The sequence below is a fragment of the Thamnophis elegans genome, chromosome 12, assembly GCF_009769535.1.
Source record: "Thamnophis elegans isolate rThaEle1 chromosome 12, rThaEle1.pri, whole genome shotgun sequence".
NCBI classification, from domain to species: Eukaryota; Metazoa; Chordata; class Lepidosauria; order Squamata; family Colubridae; genus Thamnophis; species Thamnophis elegans.
Window position 1 is genome coordinate 16,972,660 of NC_045552.1, and position 20,912 is coordinate 16,993,571.

Here is a 20,912-nt window from a genome sequence, read left to right on the forward strand (position 1 = left end):
TATTTTGAAATGTCTAAATTCTCGATCTCCGTTTTTCTGCTTCTCCGAGGGAGGAAAGGCTACCCCCTCCATCTTGCAGCCACATGGCCTGCCGCTTGCCTTCTCCTTCCGCTTGTCTCTCCTCTCTTCCAAGTGAGTCAGGAAGTCCCGCCTTCAAAGTCCTACAGTAGAAATCTTGAGCCTCCGAAACAGAGTTAAGACGAAATCTTTGATTCTCAAATGTAACCGTGATGCCGGCAGGGGCCTCCCATCTGTATCGAATCTGTTGACTCCTAAGCTCTTTAGTTAAAAAGGTGTAGTCCCTTCTTGCTTTCAACATCTGGAAAGGTATATCTTTGAAGACAATCAGGTCCTGGTCATCAACTCGGAGACTGTTGTTATGAAACTTTTGCACAATCGCGTTTCTAGATTCTTTTGTAGAGAAATGTATAATTATGTCCCTCGGGAGCTGTCGCTGTTCCGCTATCAATGAGTTCTGGCGATAGATTTTCCGAATCTGCCAATCAAAATTAAGTCCCGGACTTCCCACCGCATGGCTGAAAGCTTCAGCAAAGGTCTGTTTCAGATTCTCTTGCTCCTTTTCACGGAATCCTCTGACTCTTATTGCAAATGCCTTCCTATTAAAATTTATCATCATAAGCTGTTGTTCAGTGTCTCTAATTTTTTGTTGTAAAATTTGAATATTGGTAGTCAAATTAAAATTAGCCTTCTCCAAACTTTCCAATTTGTTCTCTATTTCAGCAGAATAATCTGACAGGGCAGACACGGCTGCAAACGTATTCGCCTTCAATTGATTAACTTTAGACTTTAAATCATCATATAGTTCCAATACAAATTCCTTAATTTCTTGTTTAAAATCATTAAACATTTTAAAGAAATATTCCTGTGTTAAAAATTCTCCAGTAGAAGGCATAGGAGACAAAGGCTGTGGTTCCAGTAAGAATTCTTTAAATTCTTTAGACACATTTGTAGCAAGGCGCTTCTTTGACCTGGGTGCCATAATAAATAAACAAGTAAGCAGCGCTTTGCTCCCCTCTGTTTCCAAAGAAGAAGAGTTTATTTTGTTAAGGAGCGGTCTGCAGGAAGGTAAAACCGGCTAAGTATATCCACTATCAATCATCCACGGAGAGAAATCGCCATTTTGAAGTCCATTTAGACAAAGAAGTCTCTAAGACAAATGGAGCTGGTATTTAAGATAGTAATAAAAACATAAATCTCACAGGAGTGGGACCCGCCCGTATCAATTCTAGCTTGAAAAAAACTTTGTTTTGTCCTGGGGGGGGCTAGCCTGTCTGGGGCTGCCAAAAAAAAAAAAGGCAGCTGAGAAGAACTGGCTGGAGATAAAAGCTCCGCTCCGGCTGGATCTAATCTCTATCCACAGCCAAAAAAAGAAAAAGGCTGTGGCTTACGAATAGACCCTAGCCTACAGAGCTACTCCCTGCCCCTTTCTTAGCCAAAAAGGGGTGCTATCTATGATCTTATTTAGATATACAGACCAGATCTCTGAGGAGCTCGGTGGAGCCCTCCTCGGCAACAGGCCACGCCCCCAGGAAGTCCCAAGTCCTTATTTTTGATCTAGGCTGTTCACAGCTGCTTCGGAGTGGAGTGGCACAGAAATGTCAGGGACGAATAAAGGAACAAATAAACAAGCAGATGAAAGAGAAGTTTGAGCTATTGGAGGTACAGCAGCCTAGCCACCTCAGAAACGGACCAAATAATTAAGCCCAACAAAGCTGGGGGGGGGGGGGAGAGAAATGCCCACTGCTTATGCTTTTGAGGATCAAAAGGAGTTTGCTATAGGTCAGTGTTTCTCAATCTTGGCTGCTTGAAGATGTGTGGACTTCAACTCCCAGAATTCTTCAACCAGGACACGGAAGCTGAGGTCCACACTTCTTAGCATTCCCAAGGTTGAGAAACACGGCTATATAGGCCCGTGATGGAGAACCTAGGGCATGCGTGCCAGAGGTGGCATGCAGAACTCTCCCTATGGGCATGCGTGCTGTCACCAGCTGCTCTTCACGGGTGCTGGAGCGCCAAAAAAGGACCTGAAAATAGCCAAAAAACAGGCTGTTTTGGGGGGCATTTTTGGCTGTTTTCTGGGCTGTTTTCAGGACATTTTCTGGGCCGTTTTCAGGCTGTTTTTGGCCCCCAAATGGCTGGAAATGGCCCAGGAAATGGCCTGAAAATGGCCCGAAAACAGTTGGAAAACGCCCCCAGAAAATGGCCTGAAAACAGCTGGAAAACGGCCCCAGAAAACTGCCTGAAAAACAGCCAAAGAATAGGCATGCAGGCACCGGTCAGCTGGTCTTTGGGTTTCCGGAGCTCCAGCACACCTTCTGGTTGGGGCACTTGGTGCTGAAAAGGTTCGCCATCGCTGATATAGGCCATGTAGAAATATCATCATCATCATCTCAGGTTGGTTGAGACAACAGGTTGGATTGGAAGTGCCCCTACATTTTACCTCATCTGACCTTGTCAAGCCACTGCATACTTATGTGAGAGTCAAGGACCCTCTAGAGCAGGGGTGTCAAACTCTATTTCATTGAGGGCCACACCAGGGTTGTGTTTGACCTCAGAAGGTCAGGGTGGTGGTGGTTTGGCCGGCTGAGTGCTGCAGGTGGCCGTGGAGACCGAAAACGGCCAGCAGAGACACCATGGGCAGGTCCTTTGGTGTTTCCAGATTTCAGCCTTGAGTTTGACACCCCTCCTGTAGAGGGACTCTCTAGTCTTAAAAACAAAAAGCATTTCCAAAAACTGAGCAATACCTGCAGAAGTACTCTTTGTTAGTTCTACTGTGCACTTACAACAGTTCATTTAGTGGCCATCCAAAGTTACAACAGCACTGAAGAGAAGTGTCTTATGAACATGTTTCACACTTATGAACCTGGCCGCATCCTCATGATGATGTGATCAAAATTCAGACACTTGGCAACTGACTTACATTTATGACAGACGCAGTGTCCCAGAGTCATGTGATCACTTTCGAACAACCAAAGTCAATGGGGAAGACAGATTCGCTTAACAACCACATGACTAAATTAACAATTACAGGGATTCATTTAACGGCGGCAAGAAAGTTCGTAAAAGGGAGCAAAATCCACATAACAGCCTTCTCACTTAGCAACAGAAATCTTGAGCGCAATTATGGTGGTAAGTCGAGGACTACCTGTATTTAATATTTCACATGGCTCCTATATCCTGGCAGTCACAATAAAATAATAATAATAACAATAATAGCAAGCCAGGCTACCTTATGCCAGGTTAGATGGGTTTGCATGATGGAATTATAGAATCAGAATTGTCTCAGAGATCATCTAGTCTAATCCCCTGTGCAATGCAGGATCCATTATAGGATTTTACGGAGATGACTATCAAGCTTCTGCTTGAAGACTTCAAACATAGTTGACTAAGCCATTAGTGGGCGTAAAGTCAGACAGGAGAAACCACAAGAGCTTGTCTCAAATCTCACATAAATGCACAGATATAATATTATATATTATAGCTTGGCATCACGTGTGAACCAAACCTCTCCTTCAGTTAGTTTTTCAACGTAAACCAAACAAGGAAACCAATGCCATGTAGGTTAGTGTTACTTTTATCATAAGGCTCTAGTAACAGACCTTTGCACATTTGAATGTGTTCTGTCTTTGCTCTGACCCAGACTTCTTTAAAAAGTATGACCAAGTCTTGGTCTCCGGCAAAACCTCTTTGATTTACACGACTGTGAATTCCTTTCATTCACAGTCTGCAAGGCTTAGCAAACAGTCTTTCAGAGGAATATTTATCAACACGAACCTTATCTTGCTTGGATAGCTGCCAGATAACTAGCCAATCTCCTCCAAGGTGTGGCTTTACTCCCAAGTCGACTCTGCTTTCTTAGGTCTTGTCTTCTGGCAGCTCTGTGCATGTACACACTGGGAGCAGGCTCCAGCTGTCCCTTTGACTCACTGCTGTCTAACTCCCCCTCTGCCTCCCATGCAAAGCCCTCCTCTAGGCTTTCCTCAACCCTCAGGACTGGCTCCTGTTGCTCCCCAACCTCCTCACTGTCTGACTCTGGTGCCAGCTCCTCTGGCCACCAGCGGGCCATACCAGTCTTTTATCTTCATCTGAACTAGAGAGAGGCTTTCGCATATTACACTTTTGAACTTGGATCCCTTTTGTTGACAATTGCCTTGGTAGCTGCTCTTCCTTCTATTCATCAACGCCATTCCCTCTACACTTTTGTTCTCATTTTTTTTAGTTTGTTCTGTGTAATAGAACCACCTGATTGCTACCCAACCCAACATGGAGATTTCGCTTGGGAGTTTACTCTTTAGTTTCAGTTTTTCTCTCTCCGAAAAGGGTCCGTTTGGGCATGACAGGTGATTCTGGTCCAGTGGTGGGATTCAAATAATTTAACAACCAGTTCTCTGTTCTAATGACCAGGTGGGTAGGTGGGGGTTAGTGGTCATGTGACCATGTGGGCGCGGCCAACTCAACATTACTCAGGTTGATGGGCACTTTGCCTTAGCTGTTACAATGTAATAAGGGTTAACCGGAGAGGCAGTTTCTGTAAGCAGGGCAATAAAGATTAAGCTAGAAACAACACCAGAATGTTTCCTTCCTACCTTCCTTACAGGATTAGCCTTGTAAAGCGGAAAAAAAACAGAAGAAGATTTCTTCCAACAACCAGTTCTCTGAACCTCTTAGAAAGTTAAGAACCGGTTCTCCCGAATAGGTGCGAACTGGCTGAATTCCACCATTGTTCTGGTCCCTGCAGAGTTGTGAAGTTTGCAACAATGGTAGTCACTTTGCACACAATGGGCAAAAGCTCGAGGACCAACTACTCCCCAAATATTTTGGAATACAGCCAGGAGATGAATCCTTCTGACTCACCATTCGATTTCAGGACAAAGATGGAAGCTGGGAAGCTGTTGGAGAAGTCGCTGTAAGTGATTTCATACTTGTCATAGTGAGATCCCAGCAAGTTGTTGTAACCCTTCATCTCGTAATGCACCGGGGTGACTCCACAGCTGGCGTTTGTCACCCACATCGTATAGATATTCTTCTTCTTTCCCCAGTCGGTTATGCTCTGCCACACGGCGGTGTATACGCCTTTGTAGTATTCTTCTCTTACAAACTGGAGGGACAACAGAGAGAAGCCTTTGAAAGAGGCACACAGGAAACTGCATTATACTCCCCCAAAAAAGCAGAACATTTGTAGCTCAAGGTTGAAATGAGGGGTCCTTGGTGCTCTCTGAGCTTGGTTGTTTTCTTGCAGATGTTTCAATACGCGGTTACATAATTTCATCCGTGCTATCATCACTAGCACTGATGATGTTACTTAGTTAGGGTAATGAAATGTCTGCAAGGAAACAACCAAGTTCAGAGAGCACCAAGGACCTCTCAATCTTCCTCCTCCTCCTCCTCCTCCTCCTCCTCCTCCTCCTCCTCCTCCTCCTTCCCCTTCTTCTCCTCCTCCTCCTCCAACTGCATTCCCTTCTCGTACTGAAGGATCCTCTCAAACTGTATTGTTCCAACTCATGTTTTTCGATTGGGATTGTATACTGCACTGTTGTGGCCCAGCAGGTGCTGTTGGAGCTGCCACCAGACACCGACAGCGAGGGGCCCTCTGAGTCAGCTCTGGAGGCTGTGGAGGACCCTGGACAGGGTTCCGACTCCAAGCAGGGCACAAAGAGGCTGGTTGGCCACCAGGAGACACCTGAGCCTTGGACCAGTGGGGAGGAGACCAGGGAGAGTGAGCCGGAAGCCAGTAGTGAGTTGTTCCTGGATGCACACCATCGAAGAGCTACTAGGCATCAGGAACAATTACGCAATTACAGGAGGTGATTGCACTCAGCTGGTGATCATTAGGCTCCTCTCCAGACTTTAAAAAGGCTACTTGTGCACACGCCCCTCTTTGCAGAAGTCAACACAGAATCGAATGTCGGAGAACTTTGTATGAGCTTGGCAGGCTGGATTGCTGCCAAGCCTTATCTGTGTTTATTGCGGCCCAAGCTTGTCTGTGCTGGGTTTCTGCCAAGGACCTGTCTGTCTGTTAATTAAATGCTGTAATTTATCTCTGGCTCGGAGTGTGTCTTGGTGTGAGACGAGGGGGTCAGAACACTGCACCAACTCTGGTTCTTGTAACTGTATATGCTATAACTGTATATACCAGACAGATCCAAAAACCTGTAGCCTACAGTTACAATATAGAGTACAATATACATATATTGCACTCTATATTTAACTGTATTCTATATGGTAACTTTAGGCTGCAGGTTTTGGGGTCTGGCTGGTCTAAAGCAAAGACGAATTAGGGCTGATGTGATAGCACTGTTCCAGTACTTGAGGGGCTGCCACAAAGAAGAGGGGCTCAAATTATTCTCCAAAGCACCAGAGAACAGGGCGAGAAACAATGGTTGGAAACTGATCAAAGAGAGAAGCAACTGGAACTAAGGAGAAATTTCCTGACAGTGAGGTCATTTAACCAGTGAAACTGCTTGCCTTCAGAAATCGTGGGTGCTCCTCCATCTCTGAAGGTTTTTAAGAAGAGACTGGACAGTCACTTGTCTGAGATGGTATAGGACAGGAGTCAGCAATGCGGCTCTGGAGCCACATGTGGCTCTTTCATCCCTCTGCTGCGGCTCCCTGTCACTCAAAATGTATGTCACAACCGCCAATGCGCCAACCATGGATAAATCCAAGAAAAGAAAAGTTTCAGAAGAAAACAGAACCTTTAATTCAACTACATATGATAGTTTCAGGAAATAGTCAGGCACGGGAAGGGTTTTGTGGCTCCCAGTGTTTTCCAAATGGCTCTTTGAGTGTTTAAGATTGCCGACCACTGATATAAGATCTCCTGCTTGAGCAGGGGGCTAGACTAGAAGACCTCCAATGTCCTTTCCAGCTTCATTGTATTCTAATTCTAATATACTGGAGGTGGGGGGAGGTGGGAGGAACCCACAGTTGGCTTAAATCACTCAAGTTACTGCAGAAGAATTGATGGCTTGCAAACCACAATAAACCACAATAAACCACGGTAAACTAAAGCCACGTGATTGCTTAGGACAGGGGTGTCAAACTGGATTTCTTCGAGGGCCAGATCAGCATTGTAGTTCTCCTCTGCAGGCTGGGGGGAGTGGGGGGAGAGATGGGACAGAGGCCTCCTGCCCTTTACCAGCCAAAATGGGATGCAGGGGCCCCGCGCATGACCCATTTTCAGCCTCCATGGCCTCCTGCAGCACTCTGCCGGCTGAAAATGGGCTGCATGGGGGCCTTGGCAGGCACTACTGGTCCTTTGATATTTCCAGGCCAGCCCCACAGGCTGGATTTAAGCACTTTAGTTAGACACCCCTGGCTTAGGGTACTGTGTGATGCCAGTCCTGAGACAACCCCAGAAGGATAAAAAGTCCCAGTATCCTCTTTGGTGCCCTCAGATTCATCCAGAGCTCAATGTTTCACTGTTCCTCTGCTTTGTTAAGAGTTTGGAGAATGGCTTTAAGAAACAATGGGAATCATCTTTGCAGAAGTTGGGGGAAACTTATTTTATACTAGCTGATAACCCGGGTATATATATATCCCAATCCTGTATTAGAGGGAGCCCCCTTGTGGAGCACTGCGAAGCCGTTACCATGGCAACTCCACTGTGCTGGACAGTAGAAGACATTTTAAGGCACAACAGGCTGTATCTTAACAGAACTTGAATCCAAAATGCACAATATCACTGTCAAAAGTGCTGTGACTTGACACTATAGATATAATTCAGTCCTTTTCATTTTAGCGGCCCAGGCATTCTGGAGTTATGCTGGAACAAACACCCCCTCCAAGGGGTGTTAGGGGTGTCTTACCCCCACAGTATTTTTTTCCAGAGGGAAAGTCATCTGTGTACCAAGTTTGGTTGAAATTGCTCGTGGCGTTCCAGAGTTATGCTGGAACAAACACACACACACACACACACACACACATTATATATATAATATATAATGTGTGTGTGTGTGTGTGTGTGTGTGTGTGTTGCATTTGTGCTGATAAATAAATAAAGGGAGACTAGTATAGATCTATTTCAAGCTATTTAGCTCTCATCAGCTAGCCATACCCTTACTGGGATTCGAACCTGGGCTGTATTACATATTAGGCAGTTATATTAGCCACTAGGCCACAGGCTCTCCTCCTTTAGTAAGGGTATGGCTAGCTGATGAGAGCTAAATAGCTTGAAATAGATCTATACTAGTCTCCCTTTACTTATTTATTTATCAGCACAAATGCAACACAAATGTAACAAAAGGCAACAGTAAAAATAATGGCTTTCTGTCGTGATGGTGTCTTGTGACGAGCCGATAGACAGAAATATTTGGGCACACCAGGGGTTGTGACACTATATATATATGTATGTATGTATGTATGTATGTATGTATGTATGTATGTATGTTATATTTATGCTGATAAATAAATAAAGGGAGACTAGTATAGATCTATTTCAAGCTATTTAGCTCTCATCAGCTAGCCATACCCAAGTTTGGGAATCGAACCTGTGCTCCATTGCCTCCCAGGCAGGGAGTTAACCATTTGAGCTACAGAGAACGACTCCTTATCAGCCAGCCAGGGTGGGAGGTATATACTTAAAGTCACAACCCCTGGTATGCCCAAGTATGGGAGGAAGGTCGCACTTCCACTCTCTGTCATTAGGCTCGTCACAAGAGACCATCCAGACAGAAACCCAATATTTTTTACTGTTGCCTTTTTGTTACATTTGTTATATTTAAGAGGCAATAGAGCACAGGTTCGATTCCCAACAAGGGTGTGGCTAGCTGATGAGAGCTAAATAGCTTGAAATAGATCTATACTAGTCTCCCTTTATTTATTTATCAGCATAAATATAACAAATGTAACAAAAAGGCAACAGTAAAAAATATTGGGTTTCTGTCTGGATGGTTTCTTGTGACGAGCCGAAGACAGAGAGTGGAAGTGTGACCTTCCTCCCATATTTGGGCATACCAGGGGTTGTGACTTTAAACATATATATATACATACATACATACATACATACATACATACATACATATATATATATATATATATATATATATATATATATATATATATATATATGATTTTAAATCTTCTCCTCTGTCTTCATCTTCTTTTGGAGTGTAGCCTTGGCATACTGTATAGAGAATCCTGGGTGGTCTTTCAGCCAACAGGAGTCGCACACCAATTGGCAGGTCAACTTTCTGAAAGAAGAGCTTCTCATGGCTGATTTAATCCATACAGAAGTAATAATCGCTAGTGATACCAGGTGTTGAATTTGGCACCTCTACAAAGAAAGCAGGAGCTCTCCTACTGAATTACCGTTCCTTCACCCCCACTTCATTTGTCGGTGGAATGCACTTTATCAACGTTGTCAACATTATCCCGAGTTCTTGGTTTCACCTAAAGGGAAACCAGGTGGCAGCAGGTTGCAAAGAACCCCCAACACACTTTGGACATGTCAAAGAATCGCTCTATACATTCTTGTACAATATCCTGTACATTCTTGGTTTTCCTACCAGTGACAGCCAAGATTCCAGCCAAAGAGTCAACATCCCAAGTAGCCCAGAAATCCAGCTTCTATGGCAGCTCTATTAGTGGTTAAAGACCCTGAACTAGCCCGGGTTTGATAATCAGATCCTGCTTGATGGGGTGAGCTCCCATTACTTGCCCCAGCTCCTGCCAACCTAGCAGTTCGAAAGCATGAAAATGTGAGTAGATAGGTAGGATCCTGTAGATGGAGAACTTTCTATCAAAGGGCTGACTTTCATGTGTGTGAGACAAGGATGGCTGATGCCTTGCTTTGGCCCCTGTGGCTTTGGAATGGGGCTTATAGTAGTAGATAAATGTAGAATAGCAGAATAATAATAGAATAGTAATCGGAAGAGTAGAACAAAGGAGCAATTTCCTGACAGTAAGAAAAATTAATCGATGGAACAGCTTGCCTCTGTAAATTGTGGGTGCTCCACAGTGGTGAGATTCAAATAATTTAGCAACCGGTTCTCTGCCCTAATGAATGGCTGGGTGGGCATGGCTCAGTGGTCATGTGACTGGGTGGGCGTGGCCAACTTAAGGTCACTCATGTCAATGGGCGCTTCGCCTTAGCTGTTACAATGTAATAAGGGTTAACCGGAGAGGCAATTTATGTAAGCAGGGCAATAAAGATTAGGCTAGAAACACCAGAATGTTTCCTTCCTGCTTTCCTTACAGGATTAGCCCTGTAAAGTGGGGAAAAAACAAAAGGACATTTCTTCCAACAACCGGTTCTCTGAACTGCTTAAAAAGTTAACAACTAGTTCTCCCAAATAGGTGCGAACTGGCTGAATCCCACCACTGGTGCTCCATCACTGGAGGTTTTTAAGAAGAGATTGGGCAATCATTTGTCTGAAATGGTGTAGGGTTTCCTGCCTGAACAGGAGGTTGGACTGGAAGACCTCCGAGGTCCCTTCCAGGCCTATGATTCTATGTTCTATGGTACCACTTTGGGCGGGGGGAAGGTAACAACATTCCATGCACCTTGGTGTATAATCATGCTGGCCACATGACCACAGAAGCATCTCCAGACAACGCTGGTTCTCCCAGTTAAGAAACAGAGATGAGCACCACTCTCTACAGTCGGACATGACTGGACCAGAGGTGGTATTCAGTCAGTTCTCTCCGGTTCAGGCGAATTGGTAGCGGTGGCTGCGGGAGGCTCCGCCCACTCACCCTGACATAATGCACGAGCACTGCGCATGCGCAGAAGGTGGTGCGCATCAGTGATGGGATTCAAAATGTTTTACTACCAGTTCTGTGGCCGTGGCTTAGTGGGCGTGGCAGGGGAAGGTTACTGCAAAATCCCCATTTCCTCCTGATCAGCTGGGACTCGGGAGGCAGAGAATAGATGGGGGCAGGGCCAGTCAGAGGTGGTATTTACCGGTTCTCCGAACTACTCAAAATTTCCGCTACCAGTTCTCCAGAACTGGTCAGAACCTGCTGAATTCCACCTCTGGTGTGCATGCACAGAGGAGGCCCGTGCACTCACATTTGCAAACCAATAGGGAAGGTAAGTGAATCCCACCACTGGACTGGACAGGGGAAATTTTTGCCTCTACCTTTATCAGAAAGACAAGCTACCATGATTCAAATGGGGTGTTTTTGAAAGCAAGGAGGGTTTTCAGTCCTTCCTTAGCAAACCAGCAAAATAACTCTGCAAAGTTTCTCACCCACATCTGCAGCATCGTGCCTCTACCAGACAGCAATTTGGCATAGGTCAAATAACAGCTTGCCATCAGATGTGTGTGACAAACGCCCCCTTGAGCAGCCATGGCAGACAAGAGATTTCATTACTGTCAAGGCAACAGCATCTGGGTGAAACCTGCCTTGCAATTTTATTAGAAACTTGGCAAAGGGAAGAGTGGCTCTGTCGCAGGAGGAAGTGGCTGACTCACTAAGGCAAAGGGCAGGCTGAGCTGGCCAAGGATTTGTCCATGTGCTGTTCTCAATTCGAACCCAGCTTTCTCATGCCTATCGAAAGAGAGGAGGGGGCTGGCATATTAGTGTTTCCAGTGGTGGGATTCAAATAATTTAACAACCGGTTCTCTGCCTTAATGACCAGCTGGGTAGGTGGGGCTTGGTGGTCATGTGACCATGTGGGCATGGCCAACTCAACGTCACTCAGATCGATGGGCGCTTCGCCTTAGCAGTTTCTGTAAGTAGGGCAATAAAGATTAGGCTAGAAACAACACCAGAGTGTTTCCTTCCTTCCTGCCTTCCTTACAGGATTAACCCTGTAAAGTGGGAAAAAAACAAAAGGAGATTTCTTCCAACAACTGGTTCTCCGAACTGCTTAGAAAGTTAACAACCGCGTCTCCTGAATATCTGCAAACAGGCTGAATCCCACCACTGAGTGATTGGGGTGCGCCGAAGGTGCAGTAATTCTTGGAGCCATCTGGGTCTCCAAAAGCAAGTGAGCCGAGGAAAGACTGCAGCTCAATGGAAGAAGATCTGCTTTGCATGGAGAAGACCTCCAACATCAGGGGAAAAAAGTGTTTTGAAATGACACATTCTAGCCAATGGCTAGCATGGTTGTTTATTTCCTAAATAAAATATTTCCTAGATAAACCACAATTTAACCAAGTCCAGGCTACATTATAACCATGATTCATAAATTGCATTGACTATGTTTACACAATGCACTAGCGAATCATAACATCCACATTACAATGTTGGTGCTATATCAATCCAACTAATGTGGCTTGTTTGGATTGGCCCAACAAGTTGGGAAAATCGGGGCATTTATGGCCTCTAAACCATAGTTTATAGCTTAGTGCAGGGGTCGGCAACCTTAAATACTCAAAGGACCACAAAGGGCCTAACCGGAAGCCCCCCGTTCAATTCTGGAGCCGACCAGAAGTCCGGTTCCCCCACCATAGAGTCTCCTCCTAGCATAGCGTCCTTTTTCCTCTACCTGTCCTAACCGAAAGCCCTATCAATTGTGGAGCTGACCGGAAAACCCTCCCCTTCCATGGAGACTCCTCCTGGCATGCCCTTCTTCCCCACCCTAACCAGAAGCTCCTCTCAAAATTGTGGTGCCGACTGGCGACAGGGAGCCGCAGCAGAAGGATGAAAGAGCCACATGCAGCTCCAGAGCATTGGGTTGCCGACCCCTGCCTTAGTGAAATATACCAGTAAGTAATATCTTATTCAACCAGCCATGTTTACCACCGCTGTTTTGCATGATGGATGAATCTAGCACTTGGTTGGGTGCTGCCAATATTTGCCAAATCAGATGCAGAAAGCTATAATTTAAATATCTCACTGTCCACCCAATATGCCACTGCAAAACTATATTTTTCCCAAGTTTAGCCTTGGGCAGAGGAACGGTGAAATTATTCATATTTGTTTTTTTTTTTTAAATAATGCAAGTAGAAATATTTTTTTAGAAGGATGAGTTATCTTACATGTAACAAAAAAATAGAGATATAGGATGCTTGATTCACTGTGGACACCACAAACTGACAAATTCCCCACAAATTGTGGAATAGGACAAATGTATAAGGTTTAAGATGTTGGATATCCATTTGTCTGAAGTGGTGTAGGGTTTCCTGCCTAACCAGGGGGTTGGACTAGAAGACCTCCAAGGTCCCCTTCCAACTCTGTTATTCTATTCTATTCTTTCCAAAGATCAACCAGGCAACTTTCCAGCTACAAATCCAGCTTGATGTCTTGGACTCCCTTTTCTTTTCCAATTGCTGAACATCGTTGACTCACCTTGAAATCTTTCATGTCGGGAAAGACCCCCTGTGGCTTCACTTTGCTTTCTTTGGTGCCATTTAACAGGAAGCACTTCTGCATGTTGACCACATTTTCCGTGGTGGCTGGTGTAATCTTGAACAAAGCACCATAGGGCTCTAAACAGCCAAGCTGCAGGGTCACCACCTGGCCTGCAAAAAAGGACAATATGAGCAACGGTAAACAAAAATGAAATTAAAGGTAAAGAAAAACGAATACAGCTCGTCTGCCTGGAATCCGCACTGCATATCGGACATTAAGGCCATTGAGCGAGTCCAGAAGTATTTCAGGAGAAGAGTCCTCCACTCTTCTGCTCACAATAGAATCCCTTATGCCACCAGGCTCAAAGTTTTGAGCTTGGACAATTTGGAACTATGCTGCCTATGGTCTGACCTAAGCACACTACACAAAATTGTCTGCTACCTGTAAATGACTACCTGTAAATGACTACCTCAGCTTCAACCCCAATAATACACAGGCAAACAATCGATAAAAACTCAAGGCAAACTGCTCCAAACCTGATTGCAGGAAATACAACTTCAGCAACTGGAAGTTTTGTAAGAAGAAGATTGGATAACCATTTATCTGTAGTGGTGTAGGGTTTCCTGCCTAAGCAGGGGGTTGGACTAGAGGGGTCTCCAACCTTGGCAACTTTAAGACTTGTGGACTTCAACTCCCAGAATTCCTCAGCCAAAGCTGAGCAAAGCTGAGCATGCATGGTTGACTGGGGAATTCTGGGAGTTGAAGTCCACAAGTCTTAAAATTGCCAAGGTTGGAGACCCCCTGGACTAGAAGACCTCCAAGGACCCTTCCAACTATTCTGTTTTGTTAAATTGTGTCAAAGGAGAAGGCCACTTTGGAAAAGTTTTCCCAGGTGGAATGTGGTTTTAAAGTACTTTTACCATATTAAAAAAACTAAAAAATATATGTTAAAGCAGGCCTCCCTGTTTCCTTTGATCTTCTTTCTCACCAGGCCCTTGCTTTAATGGAGATCATGCTAATCCTTTACATGATATCACAGAAATTATTATTTGCCCTTGTTCTGGAATATTTGGGAAATCACCATTTTGATATCCAGGAACAGAGAATTCCATCACATTTAGTCTTTTCCATTTGTTGCATCCCATTGCTCATCTAGCTGGTAGCATTTAGTCAGCCTTCGCTGATCAGAGAAAATTAGGCTGGAAGGCAAGTGTCAGCTTCTGCTTTGCTGTTGCTTCAGCTGCCATGAAACGGGGAGGGGGGGGCGTGTATGTGGGAGGGATTTAATTGATGTGCTGGAGGAATGTTCTAGGATGTACCAGTCGGTGGGATTACGCATGCGTACGTGTTTCCCGCCTGCATCAACGGCCTACACATTCCATCTTCGGCCTGTCGTTTTGAAGTTATCTCACACCTGACATTTGAAGGACTTATGATTGGACTGGAGCTTTGATCCTAAGGGGGGGGAACGGGTTTGCCTATATATCAATTGCTTTCGCGCCATATTATTCAGATCTTGCTTCACTACTGCTCGCTTACCATTTATAATTAGTAAAAGTACTTTGGATTTCCAACCCATGGAGTCTCTTAGTCTTCTTTCCTAATTATGGAGTGGAGTGGGCCTTGACAAGAAGCAAGATCTGAATATATCCCTTTCCAGGAGATTTACGTCTACCGAGAAGGGAAAGAATGTCTTCTCCGACCAGAGAGGAAGAGGGCGCAGCTGGAGGGGATTCCAGTGAACTAGGACCTCCCGACCTTTCGTTACACCAGCCCAGCCCGTCTGACCGACCTTTGCACGAAGATTTATTTCAACTGCAAATTTCCAGTCAGCCTGAACCTTCCCCCCCACCCCGTTGGTCAATTTCAGCGGGGCAAAGAGAGATAGAGACAAGCTGGAATGCTGGGCTCACCCAAAGACCACCTCCACAAACTTCGCTGGAGCCAGGTGCTGTGAGAAAACCTCAGGCGAGTGAAGTCCCTGACTATTGGAGCCAAAGGTACTGTGGGGAAAGCAGAGGGGGCGATGAAGGAGAATGGAGAGGCTATCAGCACCGGGGCCCGATGAGAAAACCCCAGCGGAGTGACTTACCTGATTATTGGGGTCAAACATTTTTGGAAGAGAGAAGGGGGGAGGAGGAAAGAGACTGGAGAAACTGGCAACGTTACCCACGCCAGGATTCTCCCCCCCCCCCCCTCGGCCCGCGTCTCCCCCTGCGGCTAGAGGTTTCGCTGATCAAAGAGGACCTCCCCCCCAGCCTCCCCCCCGAAGACATCAAATGGCTAAAATCCCTCCCTTGCCTGTACGTTTTAAGGGGGATTCTACTAGCCTTCCCTCCTTTCTTATGCAGGTGTTTAACTACATGGAAATTTATGGCCGGGACTTTGAATCTGACACTTTAAGGGTCAGAATGATTCTTTTATCTTTGGATGGTGAAGCGGCTACGTGGTCAACTGCTTTGCACATGTCTGGATCTCCCCTCTTGGGGAATTTCAACCGTTTTATGGAGGCTTTCCGTCAACGTTTTGATGACCCATTAACTGAGAAGCGGAACAAATTGAAGTTTTTAACCTTCGACCAAGACGATAGACCTGTCGCCCAATACATCCAGGAATTTCAGTGTCTCTCACAATACATGAGAGGATGGGGGGAGGACGCCCTTCTGGACAGATTTGCCGAAGGGTTGAACGCAGACATTTATCAACAATGTGTCAATCGTAACCTGCCAAGACGCTTAATCACGTGGTTTGAGCATGCTGCAGACGCCGAGCTTGACTTAATCCGTCTGCGTTATGCCACAGAAGAAAGAAGGAAGCGGAAGGAGAAGGCTGCCCGGTCCCTCCCCCCTCCTACTACGCAATCGTTTTCCAAACGACGAGGCGACGCAAGAGGGCCCCCTTCTGGCTCCTCCAGACCGTTAACATGCTTTCGTTGTGGCAAGCTCGGGCACACCGCCCCCGAATGTCGCGCTAAACTGCCTCTCTCTGCCCAACCCCCTCCTAGACGTGATGACAAGCCTGCCAGAGGCCCTGACAAGAAGAAGAAGGAGACAGCGTTCGCTGGGGAAACCAACCCCCCTCCTGTTGCCCAGCCATTAGAGGGTGACGCAGATGCTAACTCCTCTTCTTCTGAGGACTCTGATGACGACACGTCGCCTCGCTGGGTGAGTTCAAACAAGGGGCCCCTTCTCATCCCTATTGAATTAAAAGTTCCTCCTGAGGGGACCCCTGCCACCCTCCTAGCTTTACTTGATTCTGGCTGTTCCCGATCCATGATCAATCCCGCCATGGTAGAAAAATTGGGCATCAAATTGCGCACTTTGAAAACCCCGATTGTGTTTTGCCAAATAGATGGCTCGATTGCGGGGGGGGGGGGCGCCCATTTTTTTACTGAGCCTTTGGAAATGAAAATGGGTACCCATACTGAATTAATCTCTTTTGTGGTCGCACCTGGCATGGACAGACCACTCATTTTGGGCATCCCATGGCTCCGGAAGTGGAACCCTCACATAAATTGGCGGACAGGCCGCTTGCGTGTTCGCTCGAAGGTGCCTCCAGTGGGGGAGGGCTCTCCGGACCAACCTGAAGTCACTGACGTTCCTGAAGTAGCCGCTAGAGGGCAGGAGAGGATTGCAGGAGAGGAAAAAATCCCGAAAGAATATTTGGATCTTAGGGACGTCTTCAGCGAGCGATCTTCGGACATTCTACCCCCCCACAGGCCTACTGACTGCTCCATTGACATTTTACCCGGGGTCAAACTCCCAAAACCCTGCATTTACTCCATGTCACCCAGGGAAATGGAGGAGATGCGTTCTTTCATTGACAAAAATTTGAAACGTGGGTTCATTGAACCGGCTCGACCCAAGGTGGCTGCCCCTGTCCTATTTCGTGAAAAGAAAGATGGGTCTCTTCGTTTGTGCTGTGACTTTCGCAACCTTAACGCCATCTGTACTCAAAACCTCTACCCACTACCACTGATGAAGGACTTGTTAGCGCAACTGGGGAAGGGCCGCATCTTCACAAAATTGGACCTGCGGGAAGCTTACTATAGAGTACGCATTAAGGAAGGGGACGAATGGAAGACCGCATTCAACTGCCCTCTTGGTTGTTTCCAGTTCCGAGTTATGCCTTTTGGCCTACAGGGGGCTCCTGCTGTGTTCATGCAATTCATTAATGAGATCCTCCACGATCATCTCTATAAGGGCGTTATCGTCTATCTGGACGATATCCTCATTTATACTCGCTCTTACGACCACCACGTCAATCTGGTGCGCACTGTCTTGAAAAAACTCCGTGCTGCCAACCTATATGCCAAATTGTCTAAGTGCGAGTTTCACCAAACGACTATCGACTATCTGGGCTACCGTATCTCCTCGAATGGCGTTGAAATGGACCCTGAAAAAGTTAAGGCGGTCACTGAATGGGACGCTCCCAAAACTCGTAAACAGTTGCAAAAATTTTTGGGTTTCGCTAATTTCTACCGTCAATTTATTCCCTCTTTTGCCAACATTGCTCTCCCTATCACTAATTTACTCAAGACTAAAGGCGACCCGAAGCCTAAACCCAATAAGCCTTTGGACTGGACCATGGAATGCCAGGCGGCATTCGAAAAACTTAAACGCCTTTTTGCCGCTGAACCAGTTCTTAAACATCCTGATCTCAACCAGCCTTTCGTCGTCCAGGCGGATGCCAGTGATGTCGCTGTTGGGGCCGTTCTGCTACAAGCCAATGACCAAGGTAACTTACAGCCTTGCGCGTACACCTCACGTAAACTCACTGACACAGAACGGCGCTGGGCGGTTTGGGAGAAGGAGGCTTTTGCGGTCCGTTGGGCCCTCGCTACTTGGCGCCATTTTCTCGAAGGCTCTATACACCCATTTGAAGTGTGGACTGACCACAAGAACTTGGAAGCGTTACGCACCCCTCGTCGTCTCTCCCCCAAACAGATGCGGTGGGCCCAATATTTTAACCGTTTCAATTTCACTCTCAAGTATATCCCGGGCGGTAAGAACTTCATGGCCGATGCTTTGTCCCGATTGCCTCAGTATAATTGTTCCAAACTGAGTATCGTCCAACCGCTCTTGGCAGCTCCGGTACTCACACGTCAACAGACCAAGGCTCAGGAGGTAGTGCCTCACGATCTACTTTCTAACCTCAAAGCGGCTCTTCCTCAAGACGACTGGTTCCTGACCCATCGGGACGAGTGCACCATGAGGGACGATCTCCCGTGGATAGGTGCTAAATTATACGTCCCCGCTTCCCTACGACTTGTCGTCCTTCGTCGCGCTCATGACTCCCGGATGGCGGGTCATTTTGGATTCGTCAAGACTTTACACCTTGTGAAGAGACAATTCTGGTGGCCTTCTTTAAAAAAGGACATTGAACTTTATGTGGCCAGTTGCCCAGTTTGCGCTGCCGCCAAAAAGCCGCCGGGGAAACCGCAGGGACTTCTACAGTCTGTCGCCCGCCCGGTTGCACCTTGGAAGGAGATTTCTATGGACTTTATTGTTGACCTCCCCGAGAGCCAGGGGCACACCGTCATCTGGGTGGTCACTGATTTGTTTTCCAAGCAAGTTCATTTCGTGCCTTGCCACAAAATTCCTTCCGCCAAGGCGTTGGCTAAATTATTTCTTTCCCACATCTACCGGTTACATGGGGTTCCCGACCGTATTATCTCCGATCGTGGAGTCCAATTCACATCTAAATTTTGGAAGGAGTTCCTCGCACGCATTGGTTCCGCCCAAGGCCTTAGCTCCGCCTACCATCCTCAGACTAATGGCGGCTGTGAACGTACTAATTCCGTCCTTGAACAATATTTACGTTGTTTTATCAATTATCAACAGGACGATTGGGTTGACTTGTTACCGCATGCTGAAGTGGCCTATAACAATTCGGTTCACTCCAGTACGGGCTTCACCCCTTTCCGGGTCGTTTACGGCCAGGATTTTGTTCCTATCCCCGAACTGCCTACGGCCCAGCCTCAGGTTCCTTCCGTTGCAGACTGGAGTGAGCGTCTCAGTCGCCTTTGGCCCCTGACTCTTTCCACCTTGGACGCTGCCCATAAGGCTCATAAGAAGCAGGCTGATAAGAAACGCTCTCAGCCCTATGAATACCACGTTGGGGATTTAGTGTATTTGTCCACAAAATTCTTGCATACTACACAAAAATCGAAGAAATTGGGTCCCAAGTATGTTGGCCCTTTCCCAATTGTGAAGGTTATCAATCCTGTTTCTGTTCGTTTGCAATTGCCCAAGCATCTCAACCGTATCCACCCAGTGTTCCACATTAACCTCATCAAACCTGTTCGAGTGTCCAACCTAAGGCCCACAGATGACCCTCCGCCTGCTCCGTTACTTGTGGATGGGGAACATCATTTTGAAATTCGTGACATTCTTGATTCCCGTCGGCGCCGTAATCGCGTCCAATACCTTGTGGCTTGGAAACATTTTCCCCCCTCCCACACGGAATGGGTTGATAAGTCCCACGTTCGTGCGCCCCGCTTACTCCAGAAATTTTATGCTTCTTATCCCGACAAACCTTGACTTCTCTCCCCTCCCTTTTTCATTTGTTTTGTTATTTGTCTGTTTTGTTTGTGTTTTCTTCCAGGCCTGACAGCCTTTTTCCGGGGGACGGCCGGATGTCAGCTTCTGCTTTGCTGTTGCTTCAGCTGCCATGAAACGGGGAGGGGGGGGCGTGTATGTGGGAGGGATTTAATTGATGTGCTGGAGGAATGTTCTAGGATGTACCAGTCGGTGGGATTACGCATGCGTACGTGTTTCCCGCCTGCATCAACGGCCTACACATTCCATCTTCGGCCTGTCGTTTTGAAGTTATCTCACACCTGACATTTGAAGGACTTATGATTGGACTGGAGCTTTGATCCTAAGGGGGGGGAACGGGTTTGCCTATATATCAATTGCTTTCGCGCCATATTATTCAGATCTTGCTTCACTACTGCTCGCTTACCATTTATAATTAGTAAAAGTACTTTGGATTTCCAACCCATGGAGTCTCTTAGTCTTCTTTCCTAATTATGGAGTGGAGTGGGCCTTGACAGCAAGCCACCAGGAAGTCCCAAAGCTTTTGGCTGGAGTGGAAAGTTTAAAAAAAAAAACAACCTCAAAAGAACCTAATGGCAAGCCGGCAAGTTGTTAGTAAAACTACATGGATGGGTCCATGAAGTCATCAGGGTCAAACATGATCCAAAGAGACTTCCTGTTCCATAACAAATTAGAGGATTATGCCTAAATCTCTTTCTTCCATACAAAGACATTCGTTAGATCTTCAGTTGCTTAACTGGAGTGCAGAGATGAAATAGTAGCTCATTAGAGAGACGCCTATATCTGAAACATCTTCTCCAGATGAGTCTCCTGGCAGACTTAATGAGTTGGGGAATTCCCTTTATGGTCACCTAGCTGTAGGAGAAGAGTGGGCAGAGCTGAGGGTGGAGATAAGTGTGTCATCAACTTAGAATTGTTACATTCCCACAAGTGGTTCAAGTCCAACCTCTCCTGAATTCTGTTGATCCTTATCTGGCGCCAATTTAGGGTTGAATTTTAGTTGACTAGATACCAGTGTATAGGTTTGAATAAATCTTCTATGCTGCAATCTAATGGATAGTCCTGATTTTTTTGCACCTGACATTAGCT

At 46.3% G+C, this 20,912-nt stretch overlaps 1 protein-coding gene across 1 annotated transcript in view; it reads right to left on the reverse strand.

Annotated features, from left to right (window-relative positions):
- LOC116515934 (digestive cysteine proteinase 2-like) overlaps positions 1 to 20,912 on the reverse strand; it is a 63,819-nt gene that overhangs the window by 14,440 nt on the left and 28,467 nt on the right. Inside the window, exons 4-5 of the mRNA XM_032228260.1 lie at positions 13,261 to 13,433; positions 4,876 to 5,119 (exon numbers count right to left, since the gene is read on the reverse strand). Of these exons, the coding sequence (XP_032084151.1) occupies positions 4,876 to 5,119; positions 13,261 to 13,433 (417 nt within the window). The remainder of the gene's footprint in view (positions 1 to 4,875; positions 5,120 to 13,260; positions 13,434 to 20,912) is intronic.